The 15,839-nt window shown below is 53.8% G+C and overlaps 3 protein-coding genes across 5 annotated transcripts in view; 2 read left to right on the plus strand and 1 right to left on the minus strand.

Moving 5' to 3' along the window:
- Nucleotides 1-9,801, minus strand: part of LOC116633998 (endothelin-converting enzyme 2) — a 31,861-nt gene extending 22,060 nt beyond the window's left edge. The window contains exons 1-3 of one of the 2 annotated variants that reach the window (XM_032407038.1): nt 9,507-9,801; nt 4,324-4,607; nt 3,358-3,805 (exon numbers count right to left, since the gene is read on the minus strand). In XM_032407038.1, coding sequence (XP_032262929.1) covers nt 3,518-3,805; nt 4,324-4,607; nt 9,507-9,780 — 846 coding nt within the window. In that variant the 5' untranslated portion in view covers nt 9,781-9,801 and the 3' untranslated portion in view covers nt 3,358-3,517. Of the gene's footprint in view, nt 1-3,357; nt 3,806-4,323; nt 4,608-9,506 lie in introns of those variants that run through there. The other variant, XM_032407039.1, reaches the window with a different exon arrangement.
- On the plus strand, nt 566-2,857 carry CAMK2N2 (calcium/calmodulin dependent protein kinase II inhibitor 2). The gene is made up of 3 exons (XM_032407041.1): nt 566-943; nt 1,816-1,888; nt 2,118-2,857. Exons 1-2 carry the CDS (start codon nt 775-777, stop codon nt 1,884-1,886), a joined length of 240 nt encoding a protein of 79 aa, XP_032262932.1. The 5' UTR covers nt 566-774; the 3' UTR covers nt 1,887-1,888; nt 2,118-2,857.
- A 643-nt stretch (nt 9,802-10,444) lies between the features above and the next one.
- On the plus strand, nt 10,445-15,812 carry ALG3 (ALG3 alpha-1,3- mannosyltransferase). Of its 2 annotated transcripts, none has more exons than XM_032407048.1 (9): nt 10,445-10,648; nt 12,344-12,443; nt 12,529-12,676; nt 12,785-12,945; nt 13,432-13,552; nt 14,186-14,391; nt 14,534-14,610; nt 15,279-15,423; nt 15,564-15,812. In XM_032407048.1, the coding sequence occupies exons 1-9, from the start codon at nt 10,453-10,455 to the stop codon at nt 15,724-15,726; spliced, it is 1,317 nt and encodes a 438-aa protein (XP_032262939.1). In that variant the 5' UTR covers nt 10,445-10,452; the 3' UTR covers nt 15,727-15,812. The 2 variants fall into 2 exon arrangements, with proteins under 2 accessions (XP_032262939.1, XP_032262941.1); XM_032407050.1 differs by having other exon boundaries at nt 10,445-10,611.
- Nucleotides 15,813-15,839: the final 27 nt, after the last annotated feature.

Raw genomic sequence — 15,839 nt, forward strand, 5'->3', positions numbered from 1 at the left:
AATCCGACACAAACGCGCCAACCGCGGTGACACCGGTGAGCTATTCTCGCGTCGGCGGGTTCGCACAGTCCAGCACACCTAACCGGTATGGGACCTTCCCCCCACCCAGCTTATTTCCGGAGTCCCCCCTTTGGAATGCTGTCCAGACTCCAGGCTTCTGGTCCCGCCCCGCCCCCCAATTCCCAGTTCCCCTTCCTCGCCTCTAAGAGCCTCCTTGCCTGACCCTCCTCCCGCCCCTCGGGGGCCGGTCTCCCTCCCGCCCCCCACCCACCCCTCCGTCCCGCCTCTCCCGGCCAGATCCTGCACCCGTTGGCCCGTACAATTCGTCCAGCCGCCTCTCCCGCCTAGTGCAGGACCCTCCCACTAACGCTCCCAGCCCTCGGTTGAATGCTGGGCGCGCTCCTGTTGCCCGCCCCCTCCCCCGCCCCGCCTCTCTCCCCCGGCCGATGCCCGCCCCACCTCCACCGCGCCCCGCCTGCCGCGCTCTGCGGCAGTCGGGCGCTCATCGTCATTCCGCTCTTGCCGCCGCCGCCACCCCCGCCCCCCGCGCACCGCCCCCGCCCGGTCCCCGTCACCACCTCCGCCGCCGCCGCCGCCGCCTGCCCAGCGGCCCGGGAGGCGGAGGCGCGGGGGAGGAGGCCCCGCTTGGCTCGGCAGCCCCGGATGCTGCATGACTTCATCCTTCCGCCGGCTCCCCTGCTGAGCTAGGGCCGGTCCGGCAGCTAGCCCGCCGCCCGCGCCCCGCCGCAATCCCGCGCCCACCCCGCGCCCGCCATGTCCGAGATCCTGCCCTACAGTGAGGACAAGATGGGCCGCTTCGCCGCCGACCCCGAGGGCTCCGACCTCTCCTTCAGTTGCCGCCTGCAGGACACCAACTCCTTCTTCGCGGGCAACCAAGCCAAGCGACCCCCCAAGCTGGGCCAGATTGGCCGAGCCAAGAGAGGTATGCGGCCGGGGCCCGGAGTCGCCGCTTGACCCAGAAACCCTTCGCCGGGCGCCCCCCGGCTGCCGTTCCCCGCCAAGCGCCCGCAGCTCTTGCCGCAGACCAGCGCAGCCAGCCGCTCGCCGGCCGGGGTTTGGGGGGGGGATGCCCCCGCTGCAGTCTTGTGTCCCTCTCTTCCCCTCTCCCGGGAACGCAGTGCCCCGGATTCGATGCTCGCCACCTCTGGAAGTAGAGCCCTGACACCCGGGCAAGGGGGAGGGGCCGGCCGGGGCATTTGGGGCTGCCTGAAGTGGGAACGTGGGGCGACCGGCCGCTTCTTCAGGATCAAACGCTGAGTCGGTGGATGCTTCAGAAGAACCTTCGGGTGGGAAGGGACGTCCGATTGGAGAGAGGACAGGGGTCCAGGGATTCGGTTGTCCTCGTTGTTTGCATGGGGAGGGGACTCTGTTGGTGCCAGCATCCGAAGAGGGGTTCAAGCGGCGAGAGGGTTAGGGTGGGGAGAGAGTTGGACTAGGTGAAGATTCTGTTTGAGAAGGGGGGGTCTGTTGAAGAGGGGGCTCCCACGAGCAAAAGGATGATCAGCTTGGATGCAGGAGAGCTCAGGCGGCGGGAGGGTTTGGACTGGGAGGTTGAACTGCTGGTTGGAACAGGGGGGCGTTCCTCCATAGGGAGGGGAGGAGGGCCTGTGGGAGCTAGGCTCGGCGGTGGGTCCAGTCGGCAGAATTCGGATGGGGAGGGCACTGTGGCACTGGCGTCCGAGGGGCGTCACTGGGCCACGGAAAGTAGCTGTTCGGGGCGCGAGGACGCGGGGCCCATTCTCGCCGCCGCCGCCCCCTGAGGCCGCGCGGCTGACGCGCTTTCTCCCTGCGCAGTGGTGATCGAGGATGACCGGATAGACGACGTGCTGAAGGGGATGGGGGAGAAGCCGCCGTCCGGAGTGTAGACGCGCCGGCTCGGGCGGCGGGCTCCGGGCCCAGCCCCGCAGCGGCCAGGAGCGCGGGCCGGCTATGCGGCTGCCGGCGCCCCCCGCCCCGGCCCAGGCGCCCGCGGGCGGGGGCTGCAGGGCCGCGCCGCCTTCGGGTTGGAGTCGCTGCCGCCGCCGCCTGGCACTCCGGAGCTGTCCGCTTCAGCACCACGGCGGCGGCGGTAGCGGCGGCGCGGACCGGCCCGGAGCCCGCCGCCGCGCTCATGCACTTTAGAACCTCGGGCCGCAGCCCCACCCCGCACACCGGAACGGACACAGAGACCCGCGGCCCTCAGCCCCCGACCCGCCCACTCCCGCACGGCTCCCCTGCCCCGCCCCTCTCCGGCCGGTCTGGTCTGCAGAGCCGGCTGCCGGCCCGTGTCGAACCGCGCGCGCAGCCAGGGATGTGTGGCTGCGTATTTGCATGAGCTTCCCACCCACCTGAGCCCAGCCCTCCAGGCCGCTCCCTCACTCCCACCCCTGTCTGGCGTAACCCCAGCCTCAGCCTCTTTCTAAGGGACTTCCTCAGCACATTTGTATTTTTATATCCGACTCTTTGTTTACTGGCTCCCCTCATGGTTCGTGCCTCCCCCCCCCCTCCCCAAGTCTCGGCCACGCTCTTCTGCGCCTGGCAGATAGGATGGGTGTTGAGTCTGAGATGGAACGAGCCCCCAACATGGTAACCAACCACATGGTCAGTCTGCTCAGGCCTGACCCCAGGCGACTCTCTGGCAGACCCCTCCTCTCAAGGTATCACCTTCCAAGGGCCCAGGTCTGATTTTACCTTGGACCCCTGCATCCTGCCCCTGGGAACCCAAGTGAGGACTGCTCGGCACCTTTGGATGACACCCGTGGCCCTGGAGATGTTTTCAACCCAGGGGTGTCCTTTGTAAATGTTCCTCCATCCTCACTGTACCAGGAGTGTGTGAATAAACACAGACCTCCCTGCGTGTGTGTGACCACTGCTTTGGTCTGCTCAGGAGCCGGGCCAAAATGGCTCCAACCCCTTCTGGGGAGGGGGCAGAGACTTGGGAGTCTCAGGTGCATATTGCTGGCAGGGAAGGGTTGCCAATAAACAGGCAGGCCAGCCTGGTCTGAGAAGTTCATTGCAATGTAGCTTCCTTGGGTAAATATACAATCCAAGCAGGATAGGAGACTAGAGTTGGAGCTGAAGCTGGGATCAGAAGCATAAAGCAATCTTGATTCCAAGTCTGCAGCCTCCTTTGGATAAATCCAAGTTGAACGGGGGTCAATAATAGGCCCCAGGGATGCAGGTCTTGGAGTCTGGCTGGCATGTGGAGGGGTTGTGCTGAGCTTTGCCCTAGGAGATGAATCACTGGTGATTCAGTACGGTAAGGGAGGAAGTTGGGGAATCCAGGGAAAATCTGAGGAATCTAAGAAGGAAACCAGAAACCTGGGATCTGGGATCTAGTTTGACCTGGGCTGTATTGTTTCATGTGGGGTTGCTCCCATCAGCTCTATCTTAGGCATGAGCCCTCTGGGATTGTGAACACCTTGAATCAAACCCTAAGCCCTGAGTCAGGAATTCCAAGTACTTGAAGAGTCCAGGGCAGAAAGGCAGGGAGGGCCAGAGGACCATGCCTCTGGCCTCACAGCTGAATGGCCTTGAGGAAGTCCTCGTGATCTGAGTCCTGGAGGAAGCAAGGTGTGGTGGGAGGTCTAGGTGGTGAGAGGACCTGGGTCCCAACAGCCAGCTGGGCTATAGTGAGCTCTCTGCCCTTCTGCATGATGTAAAGATGGAAGTGGAAACCGTTGCCATAGGTTGCATGCCTCAGGGACCAGCCATATCGGGCTTGGGCATAGTGTCTGATACGAAAGTGGGGAGCAGCTGAGGTCAATGAGATGAACCGGCCTCCATGGACCAGCACCCGGCTCACCTGCAAGGCAGACAGAGAAGTCACTGGTGAGGAGTCCATCGCCAGGTTCTCAAAGGTCAGTATGGCCCCAGATACCCTCGCAGGTACCACCCTACATGCCATAGCTCAGGGCTCTCCATGGCAAGAGTGAGCCTCCTCTCTGCTCCTAGTCAATTCCATGGAGTAGGGCTATATTCTACCCAGGCAGGAGCATGGGAATGAGGTTAGGTGCAGGGGCACTGCTTTCCTGTCAACTACTCACTCTCCTAGTCTGTGTTACCTATCTGGAACCTGGCTGCTACCTCATCCCCGTGACAACCCAGTAGCCAATCATCTATATCTGTGAGCCTGGCCACTCCAGCCCCCTATGATCTTGACCCAGCTTAACCACCCCCTCCTTCAGGTAACTGCGGTCCTGAAGGTGACCCACCACCTGCTCCAAACTATGCCTCCTTCCGGCTTTTGAGTTCTTCCAATCTCCCGAAACCCCAATCCCTTCCTTCCCACCTCTCGGTCTGCCCTCCTTGTTGCTCCCTCACCTCACTTAGCACCTGGTCCACGGTGTGGACACCTTCAGAAGACACATTCCAGGGATCCCGTTCTCCAGCTAACAGGGCATCCAGCATGCCCTTCTCGAGCACCACTTCGAAGGAGCCACTGGGGAAGTCCAGTGCCCGCACATCCATGGTCTCCCAGCGCAGTGTGGGCACATGCGCATATCGAGTCTGCATCGCAGCCACCACTACTGATGAGTAGTCCACACTGGTCACATCAGGGAAGCCTCCAAGGAACAGCTCGTAGCTCAGGGCACTGTTCCCACAGCCTGCGGTGGGAAGGAACGAGATGGGTGGCACAAGGGCTAGGTTAGCTTTGGTTCTCACTTCCCCAGTTACCCTCCTCTCTTGGCCCATTTGCTCTCAGCCTAAACCCTCCCATACTGAGGGAGAAGCAGCATGTACAAAAAAGCACGAGCCTTGGAGCCATACAGAGCGGGGCCCATAGCCTGCTCTAACATTCCTAGCTACGTAGACTAGGGGCAAGTTGTTTTCATACCAGGAACTTAAGATTTCCTATTCAGAAAAATGAAGATGGCAATACCTAGCCTACATGCAGGATGTGATACATTAAATTTAAAAACTAAAACAGCTGGAGAGTAGCTGAAGGAGCTCTGAACCTCCGAGTTCAAAGATCTAGATTCTGATATCTCTAGTCATACAGCCAAGGCAAGTCATTCAACTCTGAGCCTGTTTCCTCATACTCAGAATGGGGAATACTACTGGCATCATTAGGACCACCATATTATTATTAGAATACTGGTAGTAGTATCCTAATCCCTAACCGCTCAGAGAAACTTTGATGATATCAGCCCTGGGAAGACTTCATGTGAGGGCTTACTACCCTACTTCGGTTTCCGGGGCAGAATTAACAAGTGTAGGGGAAGTCGATGGGGACACACAGTGGAGCTGATTCCTTGTAATTCCTTAATGTATTGAGGACTACATTTGGGTTCTGCAGATGAATAGGGAGCTCATGCTCTGGTGGGAAGAAAAGTGTGTTCATGTGATTGCCACATAATGCGATGAGAGTTTCAATAGGGATGGGCTGTGAAAATACACAGGATGGCTCCTGTCCCCTCCTCTGGTGGGTCGGCCAAGGCTTTCAGGGAAGTTGACAACCCAATCAGAGTCTTGAAGGATCCTAACACTCTGGTGGGAAGTCCCAGGAAAGCAGTCCCAGGGGGCAGAGTATGGTGACAGAAGGGGTGGAGATTAGAGGACAGGATGTGGATCTGCAACACAGTAGGTGTGACTTTCTAAGAAGGCATGCTGGCCCTCTTGTGGTCAGTCTCAGCCTGGGAATGGAGCTGGAGGACAGTTCTGGTGACCCCACAGGGGATCCCCAGCTCTTGGGATTAGATTGCCTTTAATCCCCATTTGCCTCCCTAAGAGGATCACAGGATCAGCTGTTAGGATAGCCCTAATCTAGTAGGGCTTGGCACCTGGACAGGGCACCCAGAGGCTGCTGGCTGGTCCTCGGCTGCCCCTTCCTGTGTTCCTCCTCAGGCCCTACAGCTGAGGGACAGTACTATCTTGCCTGGGAAAACCCAGTTCATGTTTTTCCACACTGGAACCATAACAAGCCCGGGGAGACACACCACATGGGCTGAGAGGTGAGGGTGGCTTTACAAGAGACCCTAAGTCAGTTCAAGTTGAAATTCCACTGGGTTCTCTGACCCACGATCCCTTCACCATCCCACACCTGACCTCATATGCCCTCAGAGCTCTGCCCAACTGGACAAACCCAAATTTCCTTCCTTTTTTCCCCTTGGTACAGGAATGGCAGCTTCCAAGAGAACTTTACTAAGGATGAAGCGAGAACAAAACCTGACCACAGAGCCAATCATGCTTACAAAGCAGTGATTTCTGATCCTGCTGCTTTAGTAATTGGAGGCTAGCAACTAAGAAGAGTCTTGGGAAAGTCACTGCCTTCCTGGGTGAAGCTTTAGGGAAGCAGAGCCCTGGAGAACTGAGCCACATCCAAGAACCTCTTACATGGGAGCCCAGAGCTATGTGGTTGCTATCCCAATACCAAGAGACAGAGGTGTAAGCCAAAATGCCAATTCATTAACTTATAATAGGAAAATAACCATCATAGGGACTGAGTAGGCTGTCAATCCTCTTTGGTCAGTCCCTTCTCTCTCTATAGGAAATACAAATTGAAGCCAGATTAGGCTCAGAAGCATAGAATCAAACAAGGAGAGAGAATCAGAGTTGCATGATACTGGCAAAGCTGGGACAGCCATACGCCTGCATCTGCCATGAAGATCTTCCAGCCATAGGTACCAGACACACAAGCCCTCAGGCAAGGTACTCTGTTCTCTGGACAGTCCTGGATAAACTGCCCCTCTGACTCCTATTTTCAATAATAATGATAGCTAACAGTCACTGAACACTGGGTTCTATGCTAAGCACTTTATAAGAATTCTCTCAGTTTATCTTCAAGGTAGCTCCATATAGAAGATACTGTTATTACCATGTTCTCGATGGGGGCAAAATGAGGCTGCCCAAAGTGGATAAGGAACTTTCCCAAGGTCACACAATCAGTGGTAGAGCCAGAATTTGGATACAGGTCTGTCTCACACCAGAACCAAAGCTCTTAAACCACTCTGCTAAACTGTCTCCCTGTTTTCAAGAGGTCTACTCACCTTTGGTAGTGACATTCCGTCTTTAGCTACAACAGCATGACCATTAGGCTTTCATTCACAATGTGGCCATTTTATCAGTCTCAACAGAGTTCAGATGCCTCTCTATGCCCATCTGTGTTGTGCAACAAGAGAAATAGAAGCCCTGGAGCCAGATGGCACCGTTCACCACTTACCCGCTGCATGACAGTTGTGGACACTGTCAGTGCCCTGATTCGATCCCCGTGGAGTGCTCCTAGGTTCTGGCATGTTTGCTTCTGACATTCTGCATCTCTGACACTTCGGGCTGAAACTACCCTCAGGGATGCTTTGCCTATGATCACAATCCTGCTTGGCCTTTTCCACTTCCCTGTTCCCTCACTCTCTTACCAATTTCTCCTGCAAGCACTTTCCTAATAAATGACTGGGACATGAATCTTCATCTTAGGATTTGCTTCTGGGGAGCCCAACCTGAGACAATGACCTAGAGCAAGGTCACCAAATCCAGCTTGCCACCTGTTTTTATAAAGTTTTACTGCTACACAGCAGTACATAAGACATCCACTTATGTATTGTCTATGGCTGCTTTTCCAGTATAACAGCAGTACTGAGTAGTGGTGACAGAAACTAAATAGCCTGCAAAGCCTAAGATATTTACCACTTGGCCATTTTCAGAAAAAGTTTACCAACTCCTAACCTAGAGTAAGTCTTCTAATAATTATCACTCACCTCTACGCGTTGTCATGAGGACTAAATAAGTTAGAAGGGGCCCAGCACACTCCCTAGCACCTACCAGGTGCTCCACTTACATTTGTTGAGGTGGAATGTAACATAAGGTACTCCCAAGTCATAAGTCCTGTTCTTAGATTTGGGGAATCTTGCCAGGAAAGTTTTCCTCTGATTTTTAGATTTTTCTCCCCTCTATCCAGAAAAGGATACCTCCCGGTCAAGCAGATTTTAAGGCAGTTATTCTGCCAATCACCAGGATGAGAATTAGCTGTGGACCTGTTGAAACTACAGAATCCCGAGGCCCACCTGAGACCATCCCTAGAATTAGAATCTCAGGGTAGGGTCCACCTTTCCAGGTGATTTTGATGGACACCAAAGCTTGAAAAACATAGATCTATGGTAAATTTATAAAGAAATACAATGGTTTAAAAGTACACAATTCAAGAGAGTTTTTACCCCTGGGGAGAAGGGGTTTGGGGGACCACACAGAAAACCTTGAATATACCTGGGGCCTTTTATTTTGCTAGGCATTGTCCCAGATATCTTTCATACTCAATCATTTAAAAAAGCCAATAAATAAGTACTCTTGTTTTTTTAAGGCCGAGAAAATGAAAGTGCAGCAATTTAGGTGTTTTGTCCATGATTCCACAGCTAAGATTCTATGCTTTTGCCCATGATTCCACAGCTAAGGTTACATAAGCGAAGATTTCAACATAATTAACTCCCTCCAGGGTCCAAGTTCTTAAGCACTAGGTTATACGTCCTTTCTAGTCCTAGGAATGTTCTATTTCTCAAACTGAGTAGGGTATACAAACGCATTAGATTTATTATTTATACTTTACACATATACTGTATTATAGATGTCTCATATATATATGAAATTTCATTTAAACATATACATGCTTTTACAAATACCAAAATAAAACCTAAATTAGAAGGAAACCTGTTGCTCAAACTTCACTGGAGCCCTCAAGGCTGGCAGTGGGAGAGAACCCCAGGGCGCAGCTGGACCTCTCAGAGCCCTACCTTGCACCCCTGCATTTGTACATTTCGCTGTGGAGAATCCCACCAATCTTGGCTGCAATCTCCCCTCCGACCTCAGAGGGCACTGTCCTCGCCCTCACTGCACAGGGGACCTAGGACCAAGTTTTCACGTAGGGCTGGGAGTGTGGAGAGAGGTCTCTCCAGGTGACAGTGGCTTCCGGTGCCCATGGCGGTAACAGATAAACGCTAGGCTGCAATCTCCCCTCCGACCTCAGAGGGCGCTGTCCTCGCTCTCACTGCACATGGGACATAGGACCAAGTTTCAGGTAGGGCTGGGAGTGTGGAGAGAGGTCTCTCCAGGTGACAGTGGCTTCCGGTGCCCCATGGCGCTAACAGATAAATGCTAGGCATCGTGCTCGAGGTGCCTGAACGTTCCTCATCCGCCTTGAGCTCGCAGTTCCATTTGTAGAAGTGACTCTGAAGCTCAGAACTGAGTTCACAACTTGTCCTAAGTCATAGAGCCAACTAGCACTGGGACTTGAACTAGGTCCTCTGAGCTCTCCAGTGCTCGAGGCTGTCTCCCCGAGGGTCTGGAACAGGGTCCTAGGATACCTACAAACTCAGAGACTGTCTTTCTCCGGGGGCGGGGGGCGGGGGAGCTTGGACTAAGAATCTCTTGGCTCCCGTTGCCCTGGCTAAATCCTGCCGAGATTCTGAAAGTACTGGATCTTGGCTCCCGAGAGGGACAAACAGACTCGAGGACAGCGGACAGGGCCGGGGCGGCTCCAGCCCGCTCCACCTGGGCTGGGGAGCGCCGGGACTACCCACCTAGCACGAGGATACGGTCTTCGGGCCGCAGCTCAGGCTCCAGGAGGGCACGGAAGGAGGAGAAGTCCCCGAACCACTCGTAGGGGGCAGAGTCAGCCGCATTCCGGTAGCGCTGGTCCCAGTACTGAACCTCACGGTACCTGCAGTTCTGCTCTGGTATCTCCGGCGGGGGGGCTCGGGCCCGTGGAGAGGCCATGCTTGCAGCTGCAGGGCACACTGCCAGCACCTTTGGACCGGGCTTGGCGCTCCATGTAGCCAATAGGGATGGTATCATTCGGGAGGCGTGGCCCTTGTGTCTCCGCCCACCACCTGCAGTTGCTCAACATAAACACGTGGAACTTCCGTCCTCTGGTGAGAGCTCTTTGAAGAATACTCCGGGTGGGAAAATCCTATCGCTCAGAGCTTGAATCCTCCAACTGTACTTCTCCCTCACTTCTGAGAGCCAAACTCACAGTGTCAGACTCACTCGGCTCATCACTGCTTATTTCCAGTTTGGCCGGCTCCTTCCATTAAGAAGTCTGAAAGTTAATGAAAGATTCATTTCTACCCAGTTTTGAGTACGCGGAAGGCTCTCAGAGGAGGCAGAACGGGCGCGGCCACAGGTCTTGCCCTCCAGGAGAGACTGGCATGAAACACAGACGAAGTGTGATGCCAGGCAGGGGAGAACACGAACAGGAATGTTGCTTTTCTGGGCAAACGTTCGATCTACTTTAGCGCCTGCGTGCTCAGAACCAAGTATGTACTGAGGAGTAAAACTATTCCTGCACGTCTGGAGTGTGTAGTGCATCAGGGAAGATGTGGAAGAAGTAAATTTTAGTGGAGTAAATAGTACACGAAACCGGACAGCGATCAGTCGGTTGGGACAGCCGGCGCGGGGAGCGGAACTTAAGTGCTGAGGGGCCGGGCTTCCGGGGTGGGGGGCCAACAGGAGCGGCGCACCGTCAAGATGGCGGCGGGACTACGGAAACGCGGCCGGGCGGGTCCGGCAGCCCGGGCTGCGGGACTCTGCGGACAATGGCTGCGGCGCGCCTGGCAAGAGCGGCGCCTACTGCTGCTGGAGCCGCGCTACACGCTGCTGGTGGCCGCCTGCCTCTGCCTGGCGGAGGTGGGCATCACCTTCTGGGTCATTCACAGGGTGGCATGTGAGTGCGCCGAGGAGGAGGGGAGGGTAGGGAGTGGGACCCGAACCCCCTACCCAAACTGGGACCCAGATTCGGAACTGAAATCCAGATCCAATCAGTCATCAGTTGCAGACGATAATTTTTACCCACGTCCCAAGCCTGCTCCATAAAACCAAACCCTGTCTTAATCCCTCCCCGATGATGGAAGGGGCGACTCTAGAGATTGGCCCTCTGCCCTGACCTTACAGCCTGCCAGGCTAAGAACATAAACTAGCCTGGAAATCAAAAGACCTGGGTCCAAGTTAATGTACTACTGCTCCTTCTTGTCTCTGTTCCTTTGGACATGTCCCTTCCCCAGCTGGATCCACATTTTCTCATCTGTTCAATTCTGAGGTCTCAAAGTTCTCTTGTCAGCAATGTCATTTTGTGACCACTTGAGTCCTTTGGGTATTATTGGGAGCTCCTTTCCGGCCTGAATCTAGCCACTGGGCTTAAGGCTTTCTTGCTAAAGATGATTAATGTAACACATATTTATTGAATGTTTATTATATGCTTAACACTGTGCTAGGTGCCAGGGGTACAGTGGTGAAAAAATAGACACATTTTCTATTTGGGTGTATGGGCCTGGACAAAAAGAAGTTAGTAGAAAATGACAGTGGATCAGATTCATCATGATAGTAGGAAGACAGGGAGCCATAAAGGACACAGGAGGGCACTTAAGCCGGACTTGAGTCCCCCTTGAAAGGTAAGAGTGAGCTAATTGAGGAAAGAGAGAAAAGGAGAGGAGAAAGAGCACTCTAGGTAGAGAATCCTGTAACTAAAAACCTCCAGTCAAAAGAGAGTCTGCTTCCTTTGAGGAACTGAATTTTTTTTTAGAGCTGGAACAGAATTCAAGTGAGGGTAGCAGTGAGAGATGAGATTGCAGAAGTTGAGACCAGATTGTGAAGCAGTCTGTCAGTTGTGTTAAGGAGATAATTAGCATGGTGGTTAAGAATTTAGGACCTCATGGAGTTCCAATCTCAACTTTACCCTTCTTAGCTCACTGATCTTGAATTAGTCACTTAACCTCATTAATTCACAGGTTCCTCTTCTAAAATTGGGAATAATAGGATTTGGTTTTTATCTTAGGAGCCTTGAGGAATCATTGAAGGGTTTTAAGCAGAGAGATCTGACATGATTTCTATTATAGGAAGAGCTCTCTGGTTGCAGAGGTGGGAAATATATTGTAGTGAGGTAAAAGTGGAAGCTGGGAAACTAATTAGGAAGCTGTTGCATCATTGAGGCTAGAGATTATGTTAGGTCTGAATATTAGTATGTAAGAGCAGAAAAGGATGAGAGATAGTAGAGTTATTTAGGATGAAGAATAGGCAGGATTTGGTGACTGGGTGTTGGAAACGAGAAAGAAGTAAGTGTCAAAGATGTTACCCAGGTTTGTGACCTGGGCAGCTGGGAGGTTGATGGTGCCATTCATGAAACCCAGGAAGGAGAGCAGATTTAGAGTGGACGGTTTGAGTTCAATTACAGACATGTTGAATTTGAGATGCTTGGGTTCACCCAGAGAATGCCAGATGAGCAGTGAGATAAAGGGTTGTGATAGAAGTCCTGGGAAAGAGCTGGAACTCTGTGTTTTGAGGGGCTGGAGGTATGTGTGTGTGGGGGGGGGGGGCAGACAGGTTCTGAACTTGGAAGTAACCACACCATTCTGTACTTTTCCAGATACAGAGATTGACTGGAAGGCCTACATGGCCCAGGTGGAGGGCGTCATCAACGGCACCTATGACTACACCCAGCTGCAGGGTGACACTGGACCTCTTGTGTGAGTGGTGGTAAGGGGTTCAATGAGGACCTGAGGGGCTGCCTGGATACCAGGCTGGGTAGCCTGACCCAGACTCCTCTTCCAGGTACCCAGCCGGCTTTGTGTACATCTTTATGGGGCTATATTATGCCACTGGCCGGGGCACTGACATCCGCATGGCCCAGCACATCTTTGCTGTGCTCTACCTGGCCACCTTGCTGCTTGTCTTCTTGATCTACCACCAGACCTGCAAGGTGAGTCCATGCAACCGGGAGCAGGAGGCCCCAACTGGCAGTGCTGGGGAGTAGGGATGGCTCAGGGTTGGTGAAATGACCTTGTTCCCCACTGTGCCCACCTCTCAGGTACCTCCCTTCGTCTTTTTCTTCATGTGCTGCGCCTCTTACCGTGTCCACTCCATCTTTGTGCTGCGGCTCTTCAATGACCCGGTGGCCATGGCGCTGCTCTTCCTCAGTATCAACCTCCTGCTGGCTCGGCGCTGGGGCTGGGGCTGCTGCTGTTTCAGGTCAGCACCCCTCCCTTCTCCCCCCTCCCCCTCTCTCATTCTGTATTTCCATCATTTCCTCCCCCAGTTGCCTGCAGCAGAGGAAGTAAGGGAGTAACCAGACAATATGGGTCAGTCAGGGCCCCACTAGACAAGTCTAGGATCTGTAGACAGTCTCTGCTCCCATCCCCCAAACATACACACCCCCTACCCTTCCTTCTAGACAGCATCTATTGTTGGAGTTGGTCCTTGCACATTTTAAATACTCTAAATATGTATTTGCTGGCCCAGTCTGAGCATAGAGACTTGGTATCTGCCCCTTACCCTCAGCCTCCTCCCAGGCTGCTTTACCCTCCTTCCAGCCATTCTGAGTGTGGGCCCCATCCTGGAGCTTGCTGGCAGGGGAGGGGAGGAGTTGCTGGTGTATGTCGAGGGGAGATGCATCTTTGGGTGGGGTAAATGGCCCTGGAGCTGATCTCCCCGCTTCATCTCCCTTACCTACCCCAGCCTGGCAGTCTCTGTGAAGATGAATGTGCTACTCTTCGCCCCTGGGTTGCTATTTCTTCTCCTCATGCAATTTGGCTTCCGTGGAGCCCTCCCCAAGTTGGGCATCTGTGCTGTCCTTCAGGTACCCCCACTACCTTCCCCTTCCTAATGAAGGGAAGGCTACTCTCTGGCCTCCTTCTGTCGTTGAGACTTCCTCAAAGCTAACAGACAGGGTTTGGGAGTTGATTCTGGGCTTTGCGTTTATTAGCTGTAAAATAAGGGTGTTGAACTAGATGGTTTCTGAGGGTTTCTCTGATTCTGCCCATTTATTTTTTTTATTTTTATTTTTTAAGATTTTATTTATTTATTTATTTGAGAGAGAGAATGAGATAGAGAGAGCACGAGAGGGGGGAGGGTCAGAGGGAGAAGCAGACTCCCCGCTGAGCAGGGAGCCCGATGTGGGACTCGATCCCGGGACTCCAGGATCATGACCTGAGCCGGAGGCAGTCGCCCAACCAACTGAGCCACGCAGGCGCCCCTCTGATTCTGCCCATTTATGACGTGGTGAGTCCAAACTTAAAGGACTGTTACTACCTGCCTTCTCAGCTTCTTTGGCCCCAGGCTCTGGCCTGGATGTGGAGGCTGGCTTTCCTGCTATTCCTGGAGGAATTTGAGAACCTCTGAGACCTACGCCCTCTGTCCACTCCCCTTGATGATTAGTATGAAGGCTCAGCTTGAGCCTGGGCACCTCTGCTGACATCACACCTATCCTCAGGTGCTGCTGGGGCTGCCCTTCCTGCTGGAGAACCCCATTGGCTACCTATCCCGCTCCTTTGATCTTGGCCGCCAGTTTCTCTTCCGCTGGACAGTGAACTGGCGCTTCCTCCCTGAGGCCCTCTTCTTGCATCGTGCCTTCCACCTGGCACTGTTGGCCGCCCACCTCGCCCTGCTCTTTCTCTTTGCCTTCTGCAGGTGGCACAGGTGAGAAAGGGGAGCAGTGTCATGGGCAGAGTTGGGGGAAGGATGAAGGGCCTGCTTGGAGGAGATGTTGAGTTCATGTGGGTGAATCTAGAGCTTGCCCTAGGATGGGGGCTTGATAAATGTTTGAATGGCTTCTCCCCAGGACGGGGGAAAGTATCCTGTCTCTGCTAAAGGATCCCTCCAAAAGGAAGGTTCCACCGCAGCGCCTCACACCCAATCATATCCTTTAAATCATGGGAAGGTAAGTCTTGCCCTCTACAGGTACAGTTGGAGTCCTGGTCAGTTAGTCCTGGATGGCTGGTGACCTGAGGGAGGGAAAAGGAGATACCAGAAATAGCTACAGGCCCTGTTCATGGGAGTAGAGCTGTTCCTTCCACCACTCTGCACCACAGTGCTAAGCACATTACATATTTAAGTGTGTTTTATTCTTAATTCTAAATATTATTTGACTTACCACTATGAGTACTCACTCTCTGCCTGGTGTTGTCCTAAGAGATTTACGTACATTCTAACATTTAAAGCTCACAAGAGACTCTGAAATAGGGAGGTATTTTTATTATTATTATTATTATTATGCTCATTTTACAGATGACAAAATCAGGACGTTAAGGAGTTTAAGTAACTTACTTAGGTCACTCAGCTTGTAAGTGATGAATTTAAACTCAGTAGACTTTATGGCCCCAGTATTGTTGTCTCCACATTAGACTGAGGAACAGGTCTGGAGAAGTTACGAAACTCATCCGAAAGGATGCATCTCGGAATGGCAGAGCCAGGGGACTGTCTGACCCCAAAACTTTTGCCCCTTTGCTTTGGGCCCTCCCTGCCCCCCACCCCCATCCCAACTCCTGGCCCTTCTGCTCCTGCCCTTGGCCTTGACCACTGCCTACAGATCATCTCTACCCTCTTCACCTCCAACTTCATTGGCATCTGCTTCAGCCGCTCCCTCCACTACCAGTTCTACGTCTGGTATTTCCACACACTGCCCTACCTCCTGTGGGCCACGCCTGCACGCTGGCTTACACATCTGCTCAGGTACTGGCTGGGACAACCTGGGTGAGTGGGAAGAGCTAGGGAGCTCCCCATCCCAAGGCTGACCGTGGAGGGTTGGGGGCGAGCTGAAGGGCTGCAGGCCTAGAACCCAGGCAAAACCTAAGCTTCGCTCTCATCTCCAGGTTGCTGGTGCTGGGGCTCATTGAGCTCTCCTGGAACACATACCCATCCACATCCTGCAGCTCTGTGGCCCTGCACATATGCCATGCTGTCATCCTGCTGCAGCTCTGGCTGGGCCCCCAGCCTTTCCCCAAGAGCATCCAGCACAGCAAGAAAGCCCACTGAGCTCCAGCTCCCTTCCCCTCCAGCCCACTGGTAGGACCCTGGATGGGAATAGACTCTGCCCTTCCTAATAAACCGTACCACGCCCACTTCTGTGCAGCTCGCCTGGAAGCGCC

The sequence above is a fragment of the Phoca vitulina genome, unplaced genomic scaffold, assembly GCF_004348235.1.
Source record: "Phoca vitulina isolate PV1807 unplaced genomic scaffold, GSC_HSeal_1.0 scaffold8, whole genome shotgun sequence".
Taxonomy (NCBI): domain Eukaryota; kingdom Metazoa; phylum Chordata; class Mammalia; order Carnivora; family Phocidae; genus Phoca; species Phoca vitulina.

Bases quoted from the DNA above. Each gene is read 5' to 3' on its own strand.
- CAMK2N2 (XM_032407041.1), top strand. From the start codon at position 775: ATGTCCGAGATCCTGCCCTACAGTGAGGACAAGATGGGCCGCTTCGCC. The intron at 944-1,815 runs GTATGCGGCCGG...CTCCCTGCGCAG, and splicing joins GATTGGCCGAGCCAAGAGAG to TGGTGATCGAGGATGACCGG.
- ALG3 (XM_032407048.1), top strand. From the start codon at position 10,453: ATGGCGGCGGGACTACGGAAACGCGGCCGGGCGGGTCCGGCAGCCCGG. The intron at 10,649-12,343 runs GTGAGTGCGCCG...GTACTTTTCCAG, and splicing joins GGTCATTCACAGGGTGGCAT to ATACAGAGATTGACTGGAAG. The intron at 12,946-13,431 runs GTCAGCACCCCT...TACCTACCCCAG, and splicing joins TGGGGCTGCTGCTGTTTCAG to CCTGGCAGTCTCTGTGAAGA.